This window comes from Haliotis cracherodii, unplaced genomic scaffold (assembly GCF_022045235.1).
Source record: "Haliotis cracherodii isolate W230 unplaced genomic scaffold, xgHalCrac1.p SCAF_12, whole genome shotgun sequence".
NCBI lineage: Eukaryota > Metazoa > Mollusca > Gastropoda > Lepetellida > Haliotidae > Haliotis > Haliotis cracherodii.
In genome coordinates this window covers 38,703,060-38,729,820 of record NW_027266267.1, presented here as the reverse complement: position 1 = coordinate 38,729,820, position 26,761 = coordinate 38,703,060, and the positions used below count along the sequence as shown (strand labels likewise).

Genomic DNA, 26,761 nt, shown 5'->3' with positions numbered 1-26,761 from the left:
TTTGTCGCGGCGTGTCAGCTTAATGTGAGAGGAAAGCCCAAATTGATGCAGGTGTCAGACGTTTACCACTTTGGTGAAACCAACAAGCATGGGTATGTTACTGACAAACCCTAGAAACATAATCGGGGCGAACCGGGATTCGAACCCACAATCATAGATTTCTGGCGTGCCCAAGGGACGCAACTCTGCACAGCGAATAGGATTTGAAAGACAATACTACTATGTACTTTGGTTGTAAGTGTACATTAAGCAAGATATTATCTTGGATAGATTTAGTCATGGGGTCATTTTAACCGTATCACATAATCATGAACCATCGACGACGACCCCCACACAATGAATGAAAAATACAGTTTAAAGTACTTCTAAGCAATATTACAGGACCATTCTGGCAGGTACGATGTTTGAAATCGATATCGGTACAGTAGGATTGAATCCCTTGTGTAAGGTTCCTAAAATACTTGTCGAGAGTGTGTGTGTAAGTTGGACTTTACCCCTCTTTTACCAATATTCAAGTAGTAGCTCGGCGGGTTACAGGAGAAATGGACTGTACACCTGTGGCAAGACTGACCCAAAATGGTGATTGTGGATGGCTGTGGTTTAGCTGATTGTAAGACATCGTATTGTGATGGCGAGGGCCATGGCAAGATCACCCCATCAGCCATAAAGTTGATGTTTACAGGACGCAGTAATGTAGACGTAAACCAACAAACAGATTGAGTGATTGACATTCACCTCCTTGTGTAGTGTCATCAATACCACACCCTATCCATATAATCCATTAAATAGTTGTCCTCAAAAACGACACTCAAATATATAACAAGACAAGACATTGGAGCAACCTAAAGAGGACATAAAACACCCACATGACCATACTAATTATATGACAAGACAGAATAAAACATGAATACATTGTCACTGAGATAGTTTAATGTTGCAATATCACGAAATAAGAGGTCTTCCATCAATACCATCATCACATCTCGCCACAGAAAAATCCAGAGAACACGGTTCCACTTCCGTTAGGAGGAGATGAGGGAAGAAGGGATCCATTTGGGACAGTATCGTACTTGTAATCAAATCAATTTTCTATTTAACACCGAGGCACGTCACACTTTCCCCAGCGGTCGTCTTTATTCGTAGTGTAACACCACAAATACTTGCCTTGTGATGGGTCACGGCAGTAGTTAGCAGATCCTGTGACAGTTTGGGGCGTATCAAAGCCCGGGATAGTAAACAAGGTGTCTACATCGTAGCTGTGGGAGTGTGGCTTCTTAGTATCCCATCGCTGGCAGATGTGGCCGGATGTTGTTGTTGATTGAGTTCCTGTATATAACGCCCTTCCTTGAGATACCGTCCAACAACCAGATACTGTCAAGGACAACATGATCAAATTCGTCAATAATCTGATAAACTGGCACATTTTTTTCCATTGTTATTCAGACAAATATTATTTATAAAAAACGGTTGCAACTTTCGCCTCTTTTCATGCATTTTCGCTTGGGTTGTATCTTCCCCAGGGAGTGCACTGATCATGAGACCTGGGTGATCATAAATGAGCAGTGAACACGGTGTAGAAGTAGTAGTAGTAGTAGTAGTAGTAATATTGGTGGTAGTAGTAGTTATAGTGGTGGTGGTAGTAGTAGTAGTAGTAGTAGTAGTAGTAGTAGTAATAGTGGTGGTGGTAGTAGTAGTAGTAGTAGTAGTAGTAGTAGTGGTGGTGGTAGTAGTAGTTATAGTGGTGGTGGTAGTAGTAGTAGTAGTAATAGTGGTGGTGGTGGTGGTAGTAGTAGTAGTAGTAATAGTGGTGGTGGTGGTGGTAGTAGTAGTAGTAGTAATAGTGGTGATGGTGGTGGTAGTAGTAGTAGTAGTGGTGGTGGTAGTAGTAGTAGTGGTGGTGGAGGTAGTAGTAGTAGGAGTAATAGTAGTGGTGGTGGTAGTAGTAGTAGTGGTAGTGGTAGTGGTGGTGGTGGTGGTAGTGGTGGTGGTGGTAGTAGTAGTGGTGGTAGTGGTAGTAGTAGTAGGAGTAATAGTAGTGGTGGTGGTAGTAGTAGTAGTAGTAGTAGTGGTAGTGGTGGTGGTGGTGGTGGTAGTAGTAGTGGTGGTGGTGGTGGTGGTAGTGGTGGTGGTGGTAGTAGTAGTAGTAGTTGTAGTAGTAACAGTGGTGGTAGTGGTAGTAGTAGTAGTAGTAGTAGTAGTAGTTACAAATTAAAAAAATAAATGCAGCCAATGCGAATTGGACTTCTCTCAGGAAGCGCTGCCTTGTCGAACCTACCCAGAACCTTTCGAAGAATGTAAAGGCTCCTCAACACTGCAGCCTTCTATACATTACCCAGATTGACAGAAGGAGTGTGTTGCTTGCAACTAGCCAGGGTACTCTCCCAATGTCTGTCATCTGATTTGGGAGGTACCAAACATAAGGCACCGAGAACAATGGGGAGTGGGACAACTTGGTACTTGTGATGCTGGTGTGACATTTCGAAAGCGAGGTCTGCATACTTGCCATGTTTTTCCTGAATGTTGTCAATGAGTTTTATACGCATCATTTCCCATGACATATTCTGTGGCGTACGTGGATGGACCTCTGTGTCCAAACCACAAGCCTGGCAAAGACAGCAACACAAGGATTGAGCCAATCCACCATGACGCTTAAGATACCGTGTTTTTGTCAAAGCTGGGCATCCACTGACAGTTGGACATTACATACATTTCATTTACATTTCAATGCAAAACCACACATTGATGGTTTCGAGTGGGAAATGAGTGGTCCTGAGCAGCAAACAGAAAGCTCACTTTTCAGCCAAGCCGACTTCATCGAAGTGAAAGGCTCTGCAGGGTTTCTGATCCTCTCAACAGGCTGAACATAATCTCGGTCATTCAGAAAAAAATGTAAATTACGGCTCAAATAATATTTCTCTGTTGCTGAAATACTTCATATTTCTCTCTGCAAGGGCCTCAGTTGAAGTTAATTTCTTATCTTTTTTGTTTATTTTTAATATAAATCGAATTAGGGGTAATTTGCAATCGAGATATTGACCAGAACTAAGCAGGGGAGATCAGTCCGTAAAAACTCATACTTTCAACAAAGTGTCAGTTTTCATATATGCATTGAAGTAGTTTATATCCTTACTGTTGGCACACTTCAGGCTGACCTCCGTCCACAGCCCGTCTTCCTTGCAGTAGCTCGTCACCATCTCACCAAGAGAGAGTTTAAGGAAACCCTTTTTGCATCTGTACTGTGCGATATCGTGTATCTTTGTTGAATTGTAGTCAACGTCTGTGCCTTCTACAGGAGTCGGTGAGCCACAATCTCCATTCAGCATAGACGCCAGGTTGGCTGTAATGAAGATGTAAAGGATATACGCGATGTTTTGCTTGACATAGCACTATTTGAGGGAAGCAGTAAGCTGTGACCGAGCTAGTAAAAAGCGAGGGTGTTCCCCTGAAGTTATTCTGCCCGGTCACTGCTGCCGAGGAGCGTGTTTTCTGAAACATATGAAACGTCCAAAAAACATTACCGTATTCGACATAATAAGCGCCCAGGACGCTCTCAAACTTAGAAATAGGCGGCTCATATTAGAATATAGTTTTGGTGAAAAAAAGTGAGTTGAAAGATAAATTTCGTGGTTTATGTTAACAGCCTGAAATTTTCATATACGACACATATATTTTTCCAGAATTTAATTGCCCATAATTAAGGGTGCATATAACAGACGAGGGCTTATTATACGCGAATAAATAAGTTTTGTGTACATTGATCAATCGGAAGGTGTGCTAATTGGAACTGTTCACTCGCCAATATATTAGCAAATATCGCCGTGAGCGCTTATTACATCGAATACGGTAAAAAATAGTTGTTTAATATACCATTTTGGGCCTGTGGCCTTACATTACTGAAATAAATCTACGTCAATGTCTATGTCTAAAACAAGTCGGAGATCATGAAATATCAATGTTAATACCAAGAATTAGAACACAGAGTGTTGACAACAAATACCCTATGCAAGAACATTTATGTTTGTAACTCTTTACATTAAGACACACATCCTATAAGTTGCTTGTTCCCCCAGCAGTAGCGGTTGGTTGGTTTGTTGTTTAACGCCGCACTCGACAAAATGTCAGCTATATGACGGCGGTCTGTAACTAATCGAGTCTGGACGTGCATAGGGTGTCATTCATGACATACACAGAAGGCCGAGTAATCTCTGTCGACCATTATTCTGGTCGATCTTTTTCAATCTGCTCATCAAAATAGTGTGATTTACTTGGTTTCCTTCATTGTTTGTATGTGAACTAGCGATGCGGGGTCTGTACGGAACGTCTACGGCTATTGGCATGCTGGAGTCTGGGAGAAGTCAGCGTGCAGTGGCCATTACCGTCAATATTCAACAGTCTGTGATTAGGAGACTATGGAACAGATACTAACAAACCCAAAATGTTGACGATTGACACCGTTCAGGGTGTGCCAATTCAACGATAAGATTACAGGATGGATTTGTCCAAAATTCAGCTCGTGGAAAACGAGCACAAACGTCGAATTAAATTCTTGCAAACTTTCATCAGGCTACTGGAGTACGAGTTACGATTTGTAATCGACAACAGGCAACTCATACCGACGGCCACGTGTTGTGCCGCCCCTCACAAATCGTCATATTGCCAACAGACGTCATCTGTGTACGTCTACTGGGGTAATCGTGGCTTGTGACGTGTCAAGTTTTCACATGAGTTCCAACTCACTTTGCCCTTCCAGGAAAGGCGTGGTCGTATCTGGCGACGTCGAAATGAACGTCAAGCCAATGTGAACCTGAGACCTCGTGACAGACTTTTCGAGGAAGGGTCAATGGACAGCACTATTGGGTCAACATTGACGCCCTTTGTTGTCCCGTTATGAGTGAGTGAGTGAGTTGGGTTTAACGCCGCTTTTAACAGTATTCCAGTTATATCATGGCGTGTGAGCTTAATGTGGGAGGAAGCCCAAAGTGATGCAGGTTTCGGACGTTTACCACTTCGGTGAAACCCACGAGCATGGGTATGGGGCTGACAAACCTAGAAACATAATCGGGGCGAACCGGGATTCGAACACACAATCATAGGTTTCTGGCGTGCCCAAGGGACAGAGCTCTGCACAGCGAATTGCGGCGCCTTAGACGACTGGGCTGTCCCTTTATGAAGGTGTGTGGGTCGGTAATTTTTCTTTCAGGGCGTCAACGCCCGTGCTCACCATGAACGCAACGTCAATGCCCACCTTCAGCCGCCCCACATCCATAGAATGCCAAGGCCACCAATGGGTATAGATCTGACCCCTGTTGAACACGTGTGTGCGTCAACGTCATAGACCGCCGACCACGTTGGCTGAACTTGGGCAGGCGCTGCAAGAGGTTTGGGCCAGACAACCTCAAATCGCCATTTGGAGATTCATACCAGTATATCTCGTCGAGTGTATGAATGTTTTACAAATCGTGGCTGTATTTCGCACTACAGTTTCAAAAATGTCAACATTCAAATTTCCCATCTTAGCCCCAACGTTCTCCATGATCCTTGACGGCCACAGCATCTACCGTCATACTTAACGTATGTTACCAACTCGTTCATAACATTCAACCATTACCTAACCTTTTTGTATAATTTTGGAAATGTATAATCTAAATAAACGATCGTTAAATGTACCTGGCAAAGAAATATATGTGCCAGGTACAGTGCCAAAGTTCTCATCATGAAGATGTGGGTTCGATTCCTGTCAGCCTTTATTGTCTTCGATTTTAGAAAATTGGATACACGTCTAATAAAGTCTTATGACGTCATTCATTTATCAACTGGCACCAATGACGTCATAATGCAAGGGGCATAATCCATGGTGTGTTTATTATGGAAATAGAACTCTCTGTAAATGTGAAAAATATGAACAGATTTTATTAATGAAATACATTTTATACGTGTGATATTTTAATTGTTTTGCCTCCGCAACTACTAGGTAAATACTTTTCATGATGAAAAAGTACAAGAAAAATAGGTTTATTTTCGTGTGAACAAGGAAAATGTCAAACTGCATACCCTGGATGAGGACTTACTGAGTAAAACCTCCAAAGAGGTTATTTCGAAAACCCAAGTAACGTCCAAAACCATTGTCAATATCCGTGATAGCTTTATGATATACATGTAATCATGACGTTTTTTACGAATGTGCTTTTCTATTCAGGCGTTGATTCGCCATAAAGAGTGAGTGAGTGAGTGAGTTGGGTTTAACGCCGCTTTTAACATTATTCCAGTTATATCGCGGCGTGTCAGCTTTTTGTGGGAGGAAAGCCAGAAGTGATGCAGGTCTGACGTGCTCTGGTATGGTGCTGACGAACCTAGAAACATAATCGGAGCGAACCGGGATTCGAAACCACAATCATAGGTTTCTGGCGTGCCCAAGGGATGGCCACAAAGAGAATCGGGTACGATTCTCTATACGGGTACTGTGTGTGAAGCCGATTGCTGTCGTGCTTTCATTGTCATAGTATTGGAATATTGCTAAATGCGGCGTAAAACTCCTCTTTACCACACGCAGAACATTTTGTTTGGAGAACAATATGTAGACATATGTGCAGAAGTATAGATAAAACATGTTGCGTTGTTAATAGTCTCTGAAATATTAATTACTTTTAAGACAATATTAATTACTGCATTCAGGTACACATGTATACATAATGCAACTGTTTGTATCGGTGTTTGTTTCATTGAAGCACGTGTAATGTAAAGAAGATATTTCTTTCATGGAAAATAGATTTTGTGCCACTACATTCGCCAGATTTACTTTTATTCTGTGAAACATGTTCTTGTATCTTGAGTATTCATTCTCATTTTGTAGTCGAACGCCTCCGTGGTCTAGTGGTAGAGCGCCCGCCCGGATAGCGAAAGATCCGGGGTTCGATCCCCGGCTGCGTCATAACAAAAAACGATAAAGTATGGTACTTGTTGTTACCCTGTTTGGCGCTCGGCATATAGGGGCTAAAACAAGGACTGGTCGGCTCGGTGTCAGTATACTGTGTCTGAGTGGGGTATTCATGTTAAACTGCGGCATGGTATCTCAGTGAGCTAGCACTATAAATCGATGTATGTCCGGACTAGTACAAACAGTCACACACACACACGTGCATGCACGTCGTTATATAATTGCGTAATCTTTGACGCGACGTTAAACCCGATTTCACCTCGACTCACCTCATTTGAGCCATTATTGACATAATATGTTTTTTTACTTTGTGATAAGGGACTAATTGCCGGCAATTTGACGTGCAGAGCTGCGTACCAAAGTCGTGTCAAGATCTGATGTTTTCTATGCTCAAAATAGAACAAAAGCCAATCCACTCACTTCTCAATTCGTTTCACACTCCTTGGATTACAATCTCATATCTGATATTCGCGTATGTACACAATTCATTCTTTGATCTTTGATTTGTCATAGCCTAGAACATGACATTCTTCAAAGTTGATGTGAATATGCGTTTGACGTTTCGTGATGAACACAAATGCCTTACAATGCTCCACATATCTCTACTGCGATACACTTGATAGGGAAGTTGTTTGTCCGATCAAAGCAGGTGGGAGCACGGATGGCAGAAACCTATGATTGAGGGTTCGAACCCCGGTTCACCCCGATTATGTTTCTAGGTTTGTCAGCACCATACCCGTGCTCGTGGGTTTCACCTAAGTGGTAAACGTCTGCAACACTTCGGTCTTTCCTCCCACATCAAGCTGAAACTGTAATATTGTTCAAAGCGGCATTAACCTAACACACTCACTCACTCTAATTAACGACGGGGTAATTTACTTCCATTGTGAAGTGTACATTTGTTTTGCTGCTGGTGCAATTTTCATGTTTCAAATACACAAGTGGCTAAGTCGTCTAATGACCTTTTTTTAGTTGCCCCCCTCAATATCGCCAGGATCCGATGATTCTTCTTGATTATTAGGGGCGGTCGGGTAGTGGTTACAGCGTTCACTCGTCACGCAGAAAACCCGGGTTCGATTCCCGACATGGAAAATCATTTCTGGTGTCCCCCGCAATGATATTGCTGGAATATTGGAATAAAAGCGGCGTAAAACCATACTCACCCATTCACTCTTGATTATTATACTTGAAAAATCAACACCATGTACGTGCTTAGGATTTTCACCAATATATAAAAGTTAATGTCTTTGACCCATCAAAATGACACACCGTGATGTGTCTAGCATGCTGTTCAAAGCAGCATTTACCAGCCTCACTCACTCACTCACTCACTCACTCACCCTTTCACTCACTCACTCACTCACTAGGAGACAAATACACACATAAATAAAAAAAAAATCTTTAGACATTTCAGTATGAACACTCGGGACCGCGTCATTAGTCAGAAACAGGGGACCTTCAAAGCGTTGCTCAGACCTTGGATAAACGCCGCATGTGCACATATCATAAATCGTCATAAAAGTCGATTTACCTCGTGATGTTATTAGAATCCATTCTTTGTCGCGGGGATGATGTCGTGATGCATCGAACTCATCTCGGACCCACATCACGACAGGTACTCATGCTTCATGTGCTTCTTGTTTCCGTACGACTGAGTACGGGCGAGTACGGACAGATCACGATGTCTCAACCGTGCTTCGCGTCAGCTCAAGTATCGAGTGACGCAGAAAACGCATCGAATGCAAGCACATCACATACCCAACTGTTGCCACGGACAAGACCTTCTTGGAGATTACCTCAGGGTCGACGTCAGACACGTCGAAAAACGTCCACGACCATTTCCTCATTGGTTATTATGCTGTTCTGTTTCTATGACGGGTAGATTTCAGCGGGTATTATGGTCTTGACTCTGTCAGACGGGGCAATGACAAACACGTTACACAATTTTTATTTTCAGTATCATTTGTGTTTGTCTGTTGCTTAACGCCGCACTCCAATATTCCAGCTATTGGACGGCGGTCTGTACATAATCGAGTCTGAACTAGACAATCCAGTGATTGACATCATGAGCATCGATCTACGCAATTGGGATGCACCGACCAAGTCAGCGAGCCTGACTACCCGATTTTAATATGTATCATATCGGAATGTCCCTGACACAAGAAGTAAAACATCTCACCCCAAATATACCTTTGTCTAGAAATTCACCCGGGCATGCATCCTTCACATTACAACATGTCTAAACTACCTATCTTTAACGTTGTAACAAACATGTGTGTGACATGCAACTGGAATGCCTACGGATCAATCGTATATAACTAATATGGACCAACTTGTCTGGAGGTTAGGAGGTAAGAGAACATGAGGAACACCAACTCTAAAAAATGCAGTTGTCATCAGCGGTGGCTGCGTGGAGAAGCATCTTCCCGAGCCAAGTGAATTAACTGACTATAAAAGGCCCGTTTCCACCCTTGCCGAACTAGGCTGGTATTATGGAGTTTGGCTGGACTTAACGAGTGTGTGCATAGTCCAATCAAAATCGCGCACCAAAATCGAAATCCGGTTTGTAAACTGTAGTGCAGATTTCGGTCGATTGCAGGATTTGCAAAGCATGCGCACCGCCAACTCGTTGTCAACAGATATTTTCCAAATCTTTTCACGTTTTTAATCAAGATGCTCACATGAGTTGATGCACTTCGCGATGTAAGACCTGTTTTATCACAATATAGATCTTGATTGTTGATCAGATCGCCTTGTCTAGGCGCCGCCATTTTGTTTGAAGCAAATGCAAGTGATACGAGAGGTGGAATCTGATTGGTATAGGGCATAGAAGGGACATAACTCGTAACAGCCACTGGTGGCGCTACGATCGAGCCCAGGAATACCAGCCTATTTCGGCAAGGGTGGAAACTCGACTTTTAAAGTCAGTTAACTCTCTTGCCTCGGGAAGATGGTGGGGAAGTAGGCTGAGCGAGCGAGTTTAGAAAAGTGTTATCCCAAACAAACAGTAATTATTGTCACGGCAATATGTCCATATATTACAGGTGTATTTTTTCGGGTGAACGAGAGAATGTGTAAATCGGTAGACGAGTAAGCGAAAGAGTGCTTGTAGGACTTATCAGATAGGTAATTGAGAATAGCTGTTATGCTGTTATCGGAACATTGCCTTTGTTCCGATTCCCATTTAAAAATAGTTCTTCTGCCAGAATAAAACTGTTTGCAAAATAATAAAAGCCGTAATGTTTCTCATTCTACGTCAAAAGGTTCTAATTGTGTGCCACAACGTGTAAAATTACACGAGGAAGCCCTCGTCACTGTCGTCACTTTGTCACGTGACATGACGGAGTGTAACATTTCATCCGTTTTGAACCACTAATTCAGCATCACGATGTGACAGATGGCACTGCTACAAAATGCAGGAACACCAACGACGGCCGGATGAAGGAAATGATTAACTTCACAAGATGTCTCCCATAGTGGCAGAACAAAAGCTTCAAATCACGCACGGCTTAGTTGCTTCAACGACGGGAGTATAAAGAAGCAACGGAAACGTTGGCTCCGCATCTTTGTTCCGCGAACGCATTCGTGACCAACTCGTGTTATTCCGGGACAAGCCGAATAGCGACTCGTGCCCCTCTCATGGCCATTTCTGCGACCTGGCTCCGTCTTAGCGCAAACGGGCATACCTAAAACGAATGTCAACTCGTTGCGTAATGGTTCACATATATTTCCCCATATATTATATATATTTCAATGCAATTTAAAGCACATCTGGACATGCGGAATTATGCAGTATGATTGAACACATTTAACTGTGTATTGGGTATATTTTAGATGCAAGATGTATGTAAAATCATAAATTATTTCCGAGGGATTCTTTGACGAAGAACTTGAAATAATACGTGCATTCTAATTGGTTTGTCGTATTTTCGCATATAACATGCATCGATAGGGGGACGAGTCTTCTTGCATGTAACGGAAAGGGGCGAGTGATGACGAATGCCGCGACCGCTGCGGATCCAAAAGGGCCACGTTGTTATTGTTGTATCAATCCACTGGGATCATGTAACTTTGTCACGACTTTCTGAAGTTTTAGAAACCTTGGAGAGACCTGAGAGGATGGTGAATCATTAATATAATAAACTTCAAGTGGAGGATAAAAACTCATTACCCACTGTTTTCTCCAGGTCACCAAGACGAACCACTGTGTTTTCACTGTCATGTGACAGGTTCTCTGGAACAAAAAGGATCATATTACAAACATATTATATTATATTTAAATGACACGATACTAGCTGTTTAAAAAAAGGTGAACTTTTCCTAATCCACAACAGCCACACGGAGAAGCAGGTCAAGTGTTCATCTGATAAAACACGAGAACATGTGGTAAAAATAATAAATTGCTTCGGGCATCACCGATGCGTCCAACATTTGAAAAAGTCTTCCATCAAACCTTCTGAGAGCTGTACTAAGGGCTTGAAGGATGTAACCCTGTTGAAATAACTTTTGAGCAAGTCCAACTCAGACGAAAGGCTTATTCTGTAACCCGGTTGACAAACCCTATCCGACTGTACATATATACTGGCTGAGTGACTGACTGACTAGCACTGTTCAAAAAATGGCTGTTTGTCTGCGCAACACCCTCACTCACAACAAACACCTACCCACCCTCTCACGCTCTGGTCATGTGACGCCCACGTTCCACGAACACATGATCACTGGGTCTAACTTTACCATTTGGTCGCTACAAGTCTTATGGCGCTTTTTTGACATCCAGTAGCCTCTGATCGAAGCGACTTTATACCACATCCCCCCTCACATCAACATTTATTTAATGTTTGTAGAACGAGTGTGATCTGAATCTTTAAGCAAAGATCTAAATATGAAACAGGTGAGGCTGTTTCATTGGACTCTTTTATTTCTGCCTGCAGTTATTAATAATATTGTTCATTATTATGACTTTGACAGGGCAGGTTGATTGAAAATGTATTTTTTTAATGTTCTCAACTAGTTTTAAAATCGAAACTGTGATACTTAAGTTATTTTACTGTCCTTCGCTGACAGATATCTATTCGATTCAAACCTATGTATTATATGTCAGTTCTCGTCACGATATGGCTGAAATACTGCCGATGTGATGTTAAATCATAACTCACGCACTCACTAAAGTCTATTAGAGTACAAAACTAAAATTACACCTTGGATTCTCTTCTCATACTGATGTAAAGTGCAAATATATATATTGGGAAACCAAAAAATCACCATTGGTTGTGTAAAGAGCCAAGATCATTGATAGGCCAACATTTTCAAAATTTCGAATACTTTTGTTGGTGAGGTGAGGTGAAGCCAGGCGGGGTAAAAACAAGTACCGTCTGTTTGAGAAAAGACCTCTCACCAAATTTCTTCTCGAGATCATTAGCACGCTTGTCAGCAGCCACTTGGTGTGATGACGTGTTTTCTGAAAATATAATTTCCGGTGAAGTTTAACAACAGTTATACTAATGAACACTGCCCATGGAGATTCCGCATTAGATTTGCTTGTCGGCAGAAGAGGCAACTTAGTGGTTAGCAACAGATAAGCCTGCACTAAGAAGAGATTTAAGAGAATGGTATTACAGGTCTACATCCAAATTAGAACAATAAGACAACGTAAAATGATTTGGTCTGAAACCAACAAACAGCAAATATATGCTATTTAAATTGTATTTAAAATTAACTAGGTTTACAAATCAATACACATTACGTCACATCAATTACAAAAGGCAGTATACATTAGAGCGGAGTATAAACAGTATACTGGCAGTATTAAATGTAACAGAAGTGGTAATAATATTCACCTAGCAGCAACAGTGGTCAAGCATCCAAAATAGGCCTAGGCTGTATATAATGAGTGACAACAATGATCCTCACAAATCCGCTGGTCTTGATGTAATGTCAGATTATAGAGGCACGCTAATGTTCACTTATATAGTCTAAACCCCTTCTAGAAGGTACTATAAGGACTGGATTAGTCTAACTGTTCATGAAGATTCCTGATTACATTTGACTCCAAAAGAATCTAAATACAGAAACTTCCACACCACGGCTTACAGTAGATAGTACTACATTCGCGACAACTAATTGTCTCAACACAAATCTACTGAATCATAACAATGGCAACATTGTTTAACAATACATAATACTACCATTTAACAATAGTAAATAATAAATAACAGTAAAAAATCAGGTTAATACAAAAAAACATGCATTACCCTTTGCTGTCTCCAGTTCACCAAGTCGAACCTCTTTGTTTTCATTGTCATTTAGCAGATTTTCTGGAACAAAAGGCATCACATGTTTTGCCCGGTATTACATGTAATTATATGTATTTACATTCTGTACTTTTCTTCAATATAATGACAAAAATATTTCCCTAATTATTAGAAGTCGCTCCTCAAAAAAGAGACCATGTACAATCCTGACTATGTCAAGAGCATGTCTGAAAGCATCTCTGTAAAGTAAGGATGACACCCCGTGTTCATGAACCTAATCCGCAACAGCAGCACAAAGAAGCATGTCAAGTGTTCACCAGATGAAGCACGGGAACATATGGTACAAGTGAAAACAGGGAATTGCATCGGACATCACATATGTGTCAAACTTTTGGAACTGTCCACCACATGGGTACCATGTTTATTTTTAGAAAGATGTTCTGAGGGCTTGGATGATGTGACCCTTATCAAACAACTTTCGTTCAGTCAGAGTTTAACAAGGCTTTTTGACTTCTTGTTTATAACGCATATGGTCTGGGAGTGTAAGGTTGACTGTTGGATTCCCATACATGTTATAACGAACCTTCCATTCTCTGATCAGACGCCATATCTACTACAATACTGAAGCGATATTAGGACATTTCAAACGACTATAACACAATGTTGTTTGAGAAAAGACCACTTACCCAATTTCTTCTCGAGATCATTAACACGCTTGTCAGAAGCCACTTGGTGAGATGACGTGTTTTCTGAAAATATAATTTCCGATGCAGTTAAACAACAGTTGTATTAATGGTTCCTGCCCATGGCGATTCCGGATTCAGTTTGATTCCCCCGTAACCTATGCTTGTCGTCAGAAGCGGCAATTTAGTGGTTAGCAACAGATAAGCCTGCACTAAGAAGAGATTTAAGAGAATGGTACTACTTTCGCGACAACTAATTGTCATAACACAATTCTACTGAATCATAACAATTGCAACAGTATTTAACAATACATAATACTACCATTTAACAAAAGTAAATCATAAATAACAGTAAAAAATCAGGTTAATACAAAAAAACATGAATTACCCTGTGCTGTCTCCAGTTCACCAAGACGAACCTCATTGTTTTCATTGTCATTTAGCAGATTCTCTGGAACAAAAGGCATCACATGTTATGGCCGGTATTACATGTAATTATATGTATTTACATTCTGTACTTTTCTTCAATATAATGACAAAAATATTTCCCTAATTATTAGAAGTCGCTCCTCAAAAAAGAGACCATGTACAATCCTGACTATGTCCAGAGCATGTCTGAAAGCATCTCTGTAAAGTAAGGATGACACCCCGTGTTCATGAACCTAATCCGCAACAGCAGCACGAAGAAGCATGTCAAGTGTTCACCAGAAGAAGCACGGGAACATATGGTACAAGTGAAAACAGGGAATTGCATCGGACATCACATATGTGTCAAACTTTTGGAACTGTCCACCACATGGGTACCATGTTTATTTTTAGAAAGATGTTCTGAGGGCTTGGATGATGTGACCCTTATCAAACAACTTTCTTTCAGTCAGAGTTTTACGAGGCTTTTTGACTTCTTGTTTATAACGCATATGGTCGGGGAGCGTAAGGTTGACTGTTGGATTCCCATACATGTTATAACGAACCTTCCATTCTCTGATCAGACGCCATATCTACTACAATACTGAAGCGATATTAGGACATTTCAAACGACTATAACACAATGTTGTTTGAGAAAAGACCACTTACCCAATTTCTTCTCGAGATCATTAACACGCTTGTCAGTAGCCTCCAGATATGATGACTTGCTTTCTGAAAATATAAATTCCGATGCAGATAAACGATAGTAATTCTAATGGTAACTGCCCATGGAGATTCCAGATTCCATTGGATTCCCCGTAACCCGTGCTTGTCGTCAGAAGTGGCAACTTTGCCGATAACTACAATTAAGCCCGCATTTATAAGAGTTTAAAGAGAATAGTGCTATGAGTCGTCTTCAAAACAATAAGATGAAGTAAAATAACTCAGTGTGAAATCAACAAATAATAAAGAAATGGTATACAATCTATAATTGTGTTCTAAAATTTACTAGGTTACAAATCAATACACATTACTTCACATCAATTACAAAGGCAGTACACAATAGACTGGTAGTACAGTTTTCAATGACAGTGTAAAATATAAAAGCAGTGGTAATAATATTCACCTAACAGCAACAGTGGTCAAGCTTCCAAAATAGGCCTAGTCTGTATATACTGAGTGGCAACAATGATTTTCACAAATCCGCTGGTCTTGATGTAATGTGAGATTATTGAGGGAACCCCTGTTCACTTGTATAGTCTAAACCCCTTCTAGAAGGTACTATACAGGGCTGGATCAGTCTAGGTGTTCTAGAAGACTCCAGATTACACTTGACTCCAAAAGTATCTAAATATAGTAACTTCCACACCACTGCTTACGATAGATATCATTAGTACTACATTCGCGACAACTAATTGTCACAACACAGTCCTACTAAATCTAAACAGAAACAACGTAATACAGTTGCAACAGTGTTTAACAATACATAATACTACCATTTAACAACAGTACATAATAATTATCAGTAAAAAAGCCAGTTAATAAAAAACAGGCATTACTCTTTGCTGTCTCCAGTTCACCGAGACGAACCTCTTTGTTTTCATTGTCATTTAGCAGATTCTCTGGAACAAAAGAAAACATATTGCATACCATGACAAGTGCTCACGTGATGAAGCTCACCGATGCAATAAAACTTTCGGAAATGTACTCCACCTTGTAACCATATTTATTTTTATAAAGACTTTCTAAGGGCTTGAATGATGTATCCATTATCAAACAACTTTTGTGGCAGAGTTGTATGACGCTTTGTTGTAATCTAGTGGATAAAGCATATTTAGGGTCGGAGAGCATCCCCGTACACGTTTTTACGAAAAAATGTTATAAGATGGTACGTATTGCTGCCCTGGCAGGCCTTCGGCATTGAGGGTATACAAAAGGTTATTTGGCGCATAGCTACTACACTTTGTCTGAGTGTTAAAATTGTGGCATGGTATATCAGAGGAACAGCACCTTAAAACCGGTTTTAATCCGGACTAGTATAAGCACACACACACACGCACGCACGCACGCACACACACACACTCACTCACCCATGCACGCACGCACGCTCACACACGCGATGAGCATGTGTTCATGAATCACTATCAACTGGAGATGGAGGTGTTCGTGAAAAGGTCAGCGTACCCTGCCCGACCGGTCGCACCGGTCCCAAACACATGCAAAGGCAAATCCGTTTTCCACCTTGATAAACCAAGGGAACAAGGGTACATGACAATTGAGGGAATTGCATCAGACTGGTACTGGACGCTGGTACGTCTAATTTGGAAATGTCATCAACATGTTGGTTGGTTGGTTTGTTGTTTAACGCCGAACTCAGCAATATTCCAGCTATATAACGGCGGTCTGGAAATAATCGAGTCTGGACCAGACAATCCAGTGATAAATATCATGAGCATCGATCCACGCAATTGGGATCGATGACATGCATCATCCAAGCGAGCCTGACCACCCGATCCCATTAGTCGCCTCCTACGACAAGCATAGTCACCTTTTACGGCAAGCCTGGGTTGCTGAAGACCTATTCTGACCCGGATCTTCACGGATCCTTCAACATGTCTACCACGAGCAAGAGCTGTTTGAACTCTTGATAGAAAGAGCATGTCCCTGTCTCAGAATATAAACGCCAAAGACTGGAGCTGCTGGAACATTGCTTGACATGAAGGGAAAGTTCAGTATTGGAATCTCGATGTCATCCCTCTTGTCATACAGCCTTGTGGAGAGTGAATGTCACTCTGAATAATTATGAAATTATCTAAATAGGGATCAAATGAGGCGGTCTCACTGGTCTTTATTCCTGGTTCAGGTGGGTAAATCAGTGGAAAGGAATTGGCTATTTGATTGTTATTGAACAATATCAGATCATCAATATACCAAAAATGTAAACATTATCTTGGTTAAACATTAATTATCTTTTTGTATATAACCTCAATATTCCACATTTCTGCACATCACTTGCATAAGAACGGTGTTCGTTTCTACACCAAATCGTCGCACCCATTGTAATAAAGACGCTGCATATCTAAAGATATCCCTTGTTCATCATATACCAACTTCTTAACGCCACGTAACGAAGCTGTGGTTAAGTTTATCCATGAATTCACATTTTATATCAATTTTAATAATAATGATTATGGCCTGATAGTCTAACAGTTCTTTAAGTGTGTAGTTCACTAAATACATTAAAGGACCGATCGGTACATGTTTATGCGTGTTAATACCCGTTAAGGTAAGAAATACAATTATACCGCGGATTTTCCTTTCATACTCATGTAAAATGTACAAAAAGGAAATAGGGATTAAAACTACACAAATATTTCACGTAGCTTGTGTAAAGAGCCAAAACATTGTCAGGATAACTGAAATTATGAATGTTTTTGTTGGTGAGGTGATGTGAAGGCCAGGCCAGGTAACAAGAAGTACCATCTTTCGTTTGACGTGGCCTGAGGATTGAACCAAACGAATTCCGTTTTCCGATCAGATGTCATATCTACTTTAAAACTGAAGCGATCTTGGGACAGTACGATCGAATATGACGTGATGGATAAAAGACCAGTTACCGACTTTCCTCTCGAGTTCATTTACACGTTTGTCCGTATCTTCTTTGTATGGTGACTTGCTCTCTGAAAAAAAATAATTTGCGATGCAGTTAAATAAACAACAATAATACCATCGATTATTGTCCATGGAGATTCTGGACTAGATTTGATCCCCTAACCTATAATTGTCGTCAACAGAAGCAACTATGTAGATCAACAATTAGGCCTGCACTTGAAAGACATTTAAAATGATAGTAAATAAATATCAGTTATAAACGATTTAATTAAAAGAAATACATTACCCTTTGCTGTCTCCAGGTTACCAAGACGAACCTCTTTGTTCCCATTGCCATTTAACAGGTTCTCTGGAACTAAACGGAACATATTGCATACCTGGTACGTTGTCAATATTTCCATTCTGAACTTTGTAAAATTAAGTGACAAAACTCATTCCGTAATCATCAGAACTAACTCTTCAAAATAGAGTGAGTGAGTGAGTTGGGTTTAACGCCGTTTTTGGCAGTATTCCAGTTATATCACGGCGTGCCAGCACGGGTATGGTGCTGATAAACCTAGAAACATAATCGGGGCGAACCGGGATTCGAACCAACAATGATAGGTTTCTGGCGTGCCCAAGGGACGCAACTCTGTACAGCGAATCGCGGCGCCTTAGACGACTGGGCCACCCATGCCACCTCTTCAAAATAGAGGCCATTTACAATTCCTTCTGTGTTTTGAGCATGTGTTTATGATAGCAGGTGTGTGCGAAAAGGTGACCTAGCCTGACCCTCAATAACCATATATAGAAGCAGGCCAAGTCTTCACCTAATCAAAGGTGAGGTGAGGTGAAATGGGGTTTAACGTCGCGTCCAGGATTGTTTTACGAACAAAGCACATACCAGAGTGCTCCTTGTTTAAATATGACGACCACATTATTAAGCGTTTTTTTTTCCGATGAGGTGAAATGGGGTTTAACGTCGTGTTCAAGAACATTGCATTTATAGTGCTTTCACATTGTGATACCATGCCGCAGTTTAACATGAATACCCCACTCAAACACAGTATACTGACTCCGAGCCGACCAGTCCGTGTTTTAGCCCTTAATGCCGAGCGCCAGACAAGGTAACAACAAGTACCATCTTTAAACGTCTTTTGGTATGACGCGGCCGGAGATCAGACCACGGACCTTCCGCTCTCCGGGCGGACGCTCTACCACTAGACCACGGAGGCGGTCGCACCTGATCAGACACGGGAACATATGTCTCAAGGTTTACTGAAGGCCTTCATCAAATAACTTTTGAGCAAGATTTTAATGCAGCTTTCTGACATCTAGTGGACAAATCATCTGATCAGAGAGAATACGGTTGACGGTTCGATCACCGTACGGGAAATGGTAAACAATCAACAACTGTATCATAAAATAAACTAGGTTTACAAATGAACACAAACTACTGCACAACAGACGCTGGGTCTCTAATACAAGCAAGGTCTCTTATACACGTCGGGTCAACGACTCTCGCGCTATGACTAGACAGCTGCGCGCCTTCTCGAGTATATACGTAACGCTTGATATCGAATGGGTATTTGGCGACGATTTTGACGTTCTAGTACGTAACCCGTACTGAGTCGATGATGATATAACAAGACTTAACGAAGGATAATATTTCGCGTACAGATGATAGCGTTTTTGAACAAATATTAATGAAAGTACAATATTACATTATTAAAATGTTTTAACAAAGTGATCGATATTCATTGCCTTCTCCTTAAACAACCGACGTTAAGATTTAGCAGGAGGGGGATTTGAAAATCCACCAGAAAACACTCCTCCTTTCGATAGGCCACGGAAACTCACTCGTTAACAAATGTCCCGACATCACTGAAGTCACAGCACAAACACTTGATCACAACAGCTTATTAAACATTATGAAATTAATTCAGCACATGCTCAATTTAGCAAACGAATCAGTGTGTCGAGTCTGCAACTGTCCATTTCCTTCACATACTGGCGTCGAAATCTTGAAAATTGAGGTCACATCGTGTCATAAAGTGCTCCCCCGCCTGCAGCCTAAAAGGCAGCTGTTCTGTCCATCTCCAGTTCAATTGGCAGGCTCATTCTCAGTAAATCTACAGGTTAATGTTAAACCATATAAAAGACCGGGGTTGTCATCTATCTTCGTGCACGGAGACTGTAAACAACTAAAAGCTCGGAGGTTCGCACAGTTTAACCAGCGCTTTCACACTTCAGTGAATCCATCCAAACTAACGTTCAATTCTTAATTGAATATGTTTACCAGATCACAGATTACATGTATTAAATATGTATATGAGTTCACAGACAGCATGTATAAAATAACATTCACGAGTTCACAGAAAACATGTATTAAATATGTAAATGAGCTCACAGAAAACATGTATTAAATATGTAAATGAGCTCACAGAAAACATGTATTAAATATGTAAATGAGCTCACAGATTACATGCATTAAATATGTAAATGAGCTCACAGATAACGTGTTAGATATGTATATGAGTTCACAGATTACATGTGTTAAATATGTATATGAGCCCACAGATAACATGCATTAAATATGTACACGAGCTCCCAGACAGCATGTATAAATATGTACGCTGATTGATAACACATAACGACATCAGCAACAGATATGCATGAGCTTACAGAGTACACATTATTCACAGAAAAAACAACACATAAACAATATCAGTCTGGACCAGATAATCCAGTGATTAATATAATGAGCATCGATCCACGCAATTGGGTTACGATGATATGCATCAACAAAGTCAGCAAGCCTGACCACCCGATCCCGTTAGTCGTCTCTTGAGACAAGCATAGTCGCCGTTTACGGCAAGCATGGGTTGCTGAAGACCTATTTTACACCGACTCTTCACGGATCATAAGACATTAATATCATCAGAAGCTATACATGATATTAGCGAAGGACTTCAACTTTATCAGTCATAGGTACAAATTGTTTATGGGAGAATAGGCATAAAACATATTAGCAACACTTTGAATTCACACAGAAAGGAAACAAAACATTACACATTACTTTTTCTTCATTTCGGCCTATTGTCGGTAAAATATCTATATATTTGTAAACTATCTCACTCAACTTGTTCACAAACAATGTCAATTATATTTGATTCAAAAGGAATTAGAATTACCACTTACCATGTGATAGTGGAAAACTGTGGGCACCTATAAAACCCGAGAAATCATTCGACTTCAGCACAAAAGCCTTTACTGCATTTCCAGCCATAAGTACCCAGAAACAGATAACACACACACGACACGCGGCCATACTGCCTAAGTGGGGTGTTTACTGAACCTCTTGTATATATACATATTTGAAGGGTGTACACCATGTGTTCACAATGAAGTGTATTTGAAAAATATTACCATTGTGTAACATATTACATAGGCTAGGCCTATATTTTCCTCATTAAAGCTTGTAATTACAGTTATTAGAAGAGCTATCCATTGTACAACATTCAACATACTATCTGATTAGGTCATATTGGCCTTGAAGGAAAATTGAGTTGTTTGCTCTTTTCATGTTCATTGCGTGATGGTTGTAAGGTGTAAACGTTAGATGACAATCACATTCATACTGGCATTGTTATACTTAACAATCCCAAATTTCTTACCATCGATTATTGTTGTACTTTTGTTTGAGACATAACATTTTACTCTGAAATGTCGAGACAAAATATCTCACATCACTAGATTATTTTCCCGAAGATCCGGGATGTCCAGTGAACGATTTCTGTCTTTTTTGTAATACGCGAGGACATGTTATTTTTTAAGCATTTTTCGTTGACTATCCCAGGGCCGCCATAAAATCAAACGGTCATAACGCAGCGAACCAAGGACCAACAGCTACAACTTTCTCCTTGAATAGTTATGTATAGGAGACATTCGTACAAGAGTTGCTGTGATCATCTTATCTCTATTTGTATAGGAATGTCACACACAATTTGTCCTGTTTACTTGAGATCAACTGTTTCAAGATTTGGATGTAACAAACATGGACAAGCAGATAAAATGAATTTCATTCGTTTCCATCTTCCCGGGGCAAGAGAGTTAACTGACTATAAAAGTCCAGTCTTCACCTTTGCCGAACTAGGCTGGAATTATGACGTTTTATTTTGGCTGGACGAACGAGTATATGCTTTGTCCAATCAAAATCGCATTATACAATCTATATCCGGTTTGTAAACTGCCGTTCAGATTTCAGTCGATTGCAGGATTAACAAAGCATGGGTACCTCCAACTAGGCTCACGTGATCGGATTCAGTTCGAGAAGTAAGATCCTTTATATTACAAAAACGAGTTCGATTATCGATCAGATGGTCTTGTCTGGGCGCCACCATTTTGTTTGAAACAAATGCAAGCGATGCGAGAAGTGAAATGTGATTGGTCAATAGAAGGGATGAAGAAGGGACATAACTCTTAATACCTCGTACTTGAATGGATTCATGCGATAGGGATGTTGTGACACAGGCAATTTATTACTACGCCAGTACGACTGCGTTCATCTGAAAAGATATGGACAAACTTATGATTCAGATCTGCCAACTGCCTCTGTTGACTCGGAGTAAGATGAACTGTTCATGAAGATAGTGAACAATTCAGAAATTGTAAGCCTCTCACTCACGTCATCATACTTCATGTTTCTTGTAAACTCAGAACTCCAATCATCTGATTCAAAAGACAAAATCGCAATACATTTTGGTGGAACATTTTCAGATCCATCATAATATTCTTTGATCATATTAAAATGACTCAACCGTTTCTGTTAATGGCAGCCTGGAGTTGTAGTATATGGTCAGTTTCTTGTTATCAGATAAGGACATTCGTACGAGTAAAACTCAAGAGGCATATCGCCTGGTCTGAAATTTCAATCTATAGTTTTTGTCAAAGTTGGCTTTCACGCTGCCTTACGATAACTTCAAACCTTTCCTGGCAGAGACACAGTCATTGTCAAATCTGATTACTCCTAAAGCTACTATTCTTACGTATGCTTAAGTGGTCCTCTGGCGTTGACCAATCTCTAAATCGAAGGGACTTCCGTAACAAAAATCATTAACAAATGATTGTCTTCATCCAACTCCTTCCCAATTTCAAAGCAGGAAATTCTGATTATATTTCTAAAAGTGTGACGACATCTCTCTAATGCACTAAGAGTGATAAGCACTAGATTTGACCTGTCTAATTCCTACATGGACTTCAGAAACACCCCTGAAATAATATTCGGTCCTTGATCAGACTGAACGTCTTCCGGGAAAGCCAAGCATAGTAACAAACTTGATAGAAGCCTTGGCGCTGTAATTTCCCTAAAAGAGTTCTTCTGGGAATCTGGTTGAAGCGCACATAATGCGCATAAGACTTTGCTTTTAGCAAGTGAACAACAAAATAATCAATCGACTGAACGGATCTTCAAATGCTGGTATGGGTTTCAAAAGGGCAGGGAGTTATCTGATTAGGTTGTCCACCCCATTGAAATGCATGGCAAATCTTACAAAACAAAATCATTTCACAAGTTTTGTTAATACTAAGGAGTATTGTGAGCCAAAGTCATTGCTGGTTGACGGAATCTCAGAAGAACAACACTCTGGTGCAATAAAATGAAAATGAGCAGTAGTACTCGAAACAGAAGTGAGTGAGTATGGTTTTATGCCGCTATTAGCCATATACCAGCAATATTGTGGTGGGGGACACCAGAAATTGGCTTCAGACATTCAATACAGAAGTACTCACAGTTGAAGAAACGGTATCCTGGGAAGAATGATCCACTGAAGTACCAATAAGATCATAAGTGACATACTATTTGTCTGACACTTCATGGGAAATTTTGACAGCCACATAACGAGTAACAGCATATTAAGGAAAGGTCCCTGGAATTTGTGCTTACACATGAATTAGCCAAAACACTGGACCCTGCTGAGTCATTACCAACAAGCAAGTCAACACCTGGCTATGTGAGAGTTTCGTTGACATCAACTTTCACCAAATCTGAAACTAAATTTCATTTTAAATCAACAAACGGGAGAAGTGCACCAGGAACTCAACAAATGTCCTCTGCTAAAACGTCCGAATTCCGAAAAAGGCAGGACATCCTTAAACGTGCAACTATGTCCCTTGGAATAGGTATGCGTCGCAATGTTGATTAATCACCTTTAGTACCACAGGTAATCGGCAAATTCTCCTCCCTAACAACAAACTTTAGTTGGCTGGTTGGTTGGTTTGTTGTTTAACGCCGCACTCAGCAATATTCCAGCTATATGATGGCGGTAAGTAAATAATCGAGTCTGGACCAGACAATCCAGTAATTAATATCATGAGCATCGATCCATTCAATTGGGATCGATGACATGTATAAACCAAGTCAGCGAACCAGACCTCCCGATCCTGTTAGTCACCTTTAGGACAAGCATAGTCGCCTTTTGCGGCAAGCATGGGTTGCTGAAGACCTATTCTACCCCCTATTCTTCACGGGTCCAGGCTTTAGTAGCTGACCTTGACCTTGACATATTCATCGTCGGTGTAAATGACATGACAAATGGGCTGGGACTAGACCTCACAAAAGACCGTGGGCAGTTTTAGAGTCAGCATCACAGTAGCGATTAATCACCTTCAAGTGACAAAAAAACTTTTGAAGTAATTCACAAGCACTCCTCCCGAACCACAACCTACTTTGGTAGCTGACTAGGACTAACATATTCATCCTCGGTCTTAATGCCATAAGATGGGCTCGGACTGGACATTCACAAAAGAACGGGGAGTGATTTGTGAGTGAGTATATGACAATCTGAAATATATTTGTTGCAATATCTACATCTTGCACCCTTTTACAAATATTTTCTTTTTCGAACCAACTGGGGTTTATGATTTCTTAGGGAATGGATGGATAGACTTGCTAGGATTCAAACCAATCTGACATGAAAAAGCTGACCGGTCCTTCATTTAATTAATTACCCTACTGACCTGAAAGAACCCTAACCATTCCTGGGAGAGACACCATAGTGCCTGAAAGTACTCTTGTGTGTGACCGCACACTCATCTGCCAAGGTTTCAGTCTGATGTAACCATCTACCTTCTGTTCACCCAAATAAGTCGTAATGTGCACGTTACTTCAAAATCTTCAAATAAAATCAGCTGCCTCAGCTTGTTAAAGTCATGGCCATAATCCTTCGACAAACACCACCTCTCAAACACTTTTCCCAGCATACTCCACATCATTATCATCACCCATTTTCTTTGATTGTCAAACCCTTAGCCTGTATATGTCTGTGACCAATTCACACATGTAGTCCTATAAAATAACATTTGTTTACTTCATCATAGTTTGAATTAACCTCCATTGGTGGTGCTGAATAAACTGCTTTATCTTTCCCATTTAGTGTCAACATTACCCAATGCTCTTGAAGCTATTTCAAATTTGCTGTACTCTTCGAAACCAAATTGTCAACCTCCTGTTCTCGAAAATGAGGGACTGATCTGTCATTCTATGTCGCATCTAAGTAGTGAGAAGAATTATTTCTGATTGATATTTTCATCTCTCTCTCTCTTTAGAATTCTAATGCAAGGATCTTCAATTCCAAACTTTCTGACTTTTCATCCATAAACAATGCCAAAGCGGATTCACCTAAACGTTTCTCCTTGATCAAATGTTCCACAACCCGTTTCTTAATTTCACCTGTTCTCATTGAAGGCTTGTCATGAAGGCGACTTAACAACAGCTTACATTTCTTATTTCTTCCAAACTCTGACTTACCCTTACGTTTGGAGACTAAATAAATGTTTCAAACTTAAGGTCCATGTTTTCATTTATGATTTCACAATAATCCCGTGAAAAGCCATAAGGATAGAATGAAAACTGGAAAATTTAGGCATAAATAATAGATTGTGTACAAATTAAAACTTCTCAGTAAATAGCAGTAGAACAGATTCCGCCAAACCCCCAAATTCTCCAGGTCAACTCAGAAATCAATTCGCACAGAACTAAATTGTAAAAAGTGAGTGAGTTGGGTTTAACGCCGTGTTTAACAGTATTCCAGTTATATCACAGCGTGTCAGCTTAATGTGGAAGGAAATCTCGAAGTGACGCAGGTCTCAGACGTTTACCACTTCGGTGAAACTAACGAGCACGGGTATGGTGCTGACAATGGTGCTAGAAATCGGGGCGAACCGGGATTCGAACCCACAATCATAATTTTCTTGCGTGCCCAAAGGACGCAGCTCTGCACAGCGAATCGCGGCGCCTTAGACGACTGGGCAATATTCCAGCTATATGACGGCGGTCTGTAAATAATCCAGTCTGGACCAGACAATCAATTTATTGACATCATGAGCATCGATCCATGCAATTGGGATACGATCAAATGCATCAACCAAGTCAGCGGTCCTGACCACCAGATCCCGTTAGTCGCCTTTTACGACCAGCATAGTCGCCTTTCACGGCAAGCATGGGTTGCTGAAGACCTATTCTACCCCGGATCTTCACGGATCCTTGGCTCTGTGATATTGGGCTGGCCATTTGGTTGTTGGGGAGATCCTCGCTGTTTTTAGAGTATATTTGTCCAATAAGAGCAATAACTCGTCCTCAGGTACTATTATAGACATGCTGAATGTTCGGGCGAAAATATTGTTGTCGGGCCCCAAAATAACATAAAACAAATGTAATACAAAATTCTGTCTCAAACAAAAACACCCAATAAAGCCTATGCCAGTAAGTATGGGTGTATTTGGTGTAACGTCGCCAGTATGAATAGATTGTCATCTAACGTATAAACCATTAAGTCATCACGCAGTAAAGCCGTGAAAAGTACAAAGAACTCGACTTTCCTTCAAGGTGAATTACCTAC

At 40.7% G+C, this 26,761-nt stretch overlaps 1 protein-coding gene across 1 annotated transcript; it reads right to left on the bottom strand.

Annotated features, from left to right (window-relative positions):
- Window positions 1-1,081: 1,081 nt before the first annotated feature.
- On the bottom strand, window positions 1,082-21,195 carry LOC139457366 (uncharacterized). Its single transcript, XM_071238772.1, is given in 12 exon segments — window positions 1,082-1,371; window positions 3,131-3,337; window positions 11,106-11,168; window positions 12,330-12,392; window positions 13,186-13,248; window positions 13,872-13,934; window positions 14,257-14,319; window positions 14,943-15,005; window positions 15,833-15,895; window positions 17,891-17,953; window positions 18,172-18,240; window positions 21,066-21,195. Coding segments are annotated over 12 exon segments (1,200 nt in total).
- Window positions 21,196-26,761: the final 5,566 nt, after the last annotated feature.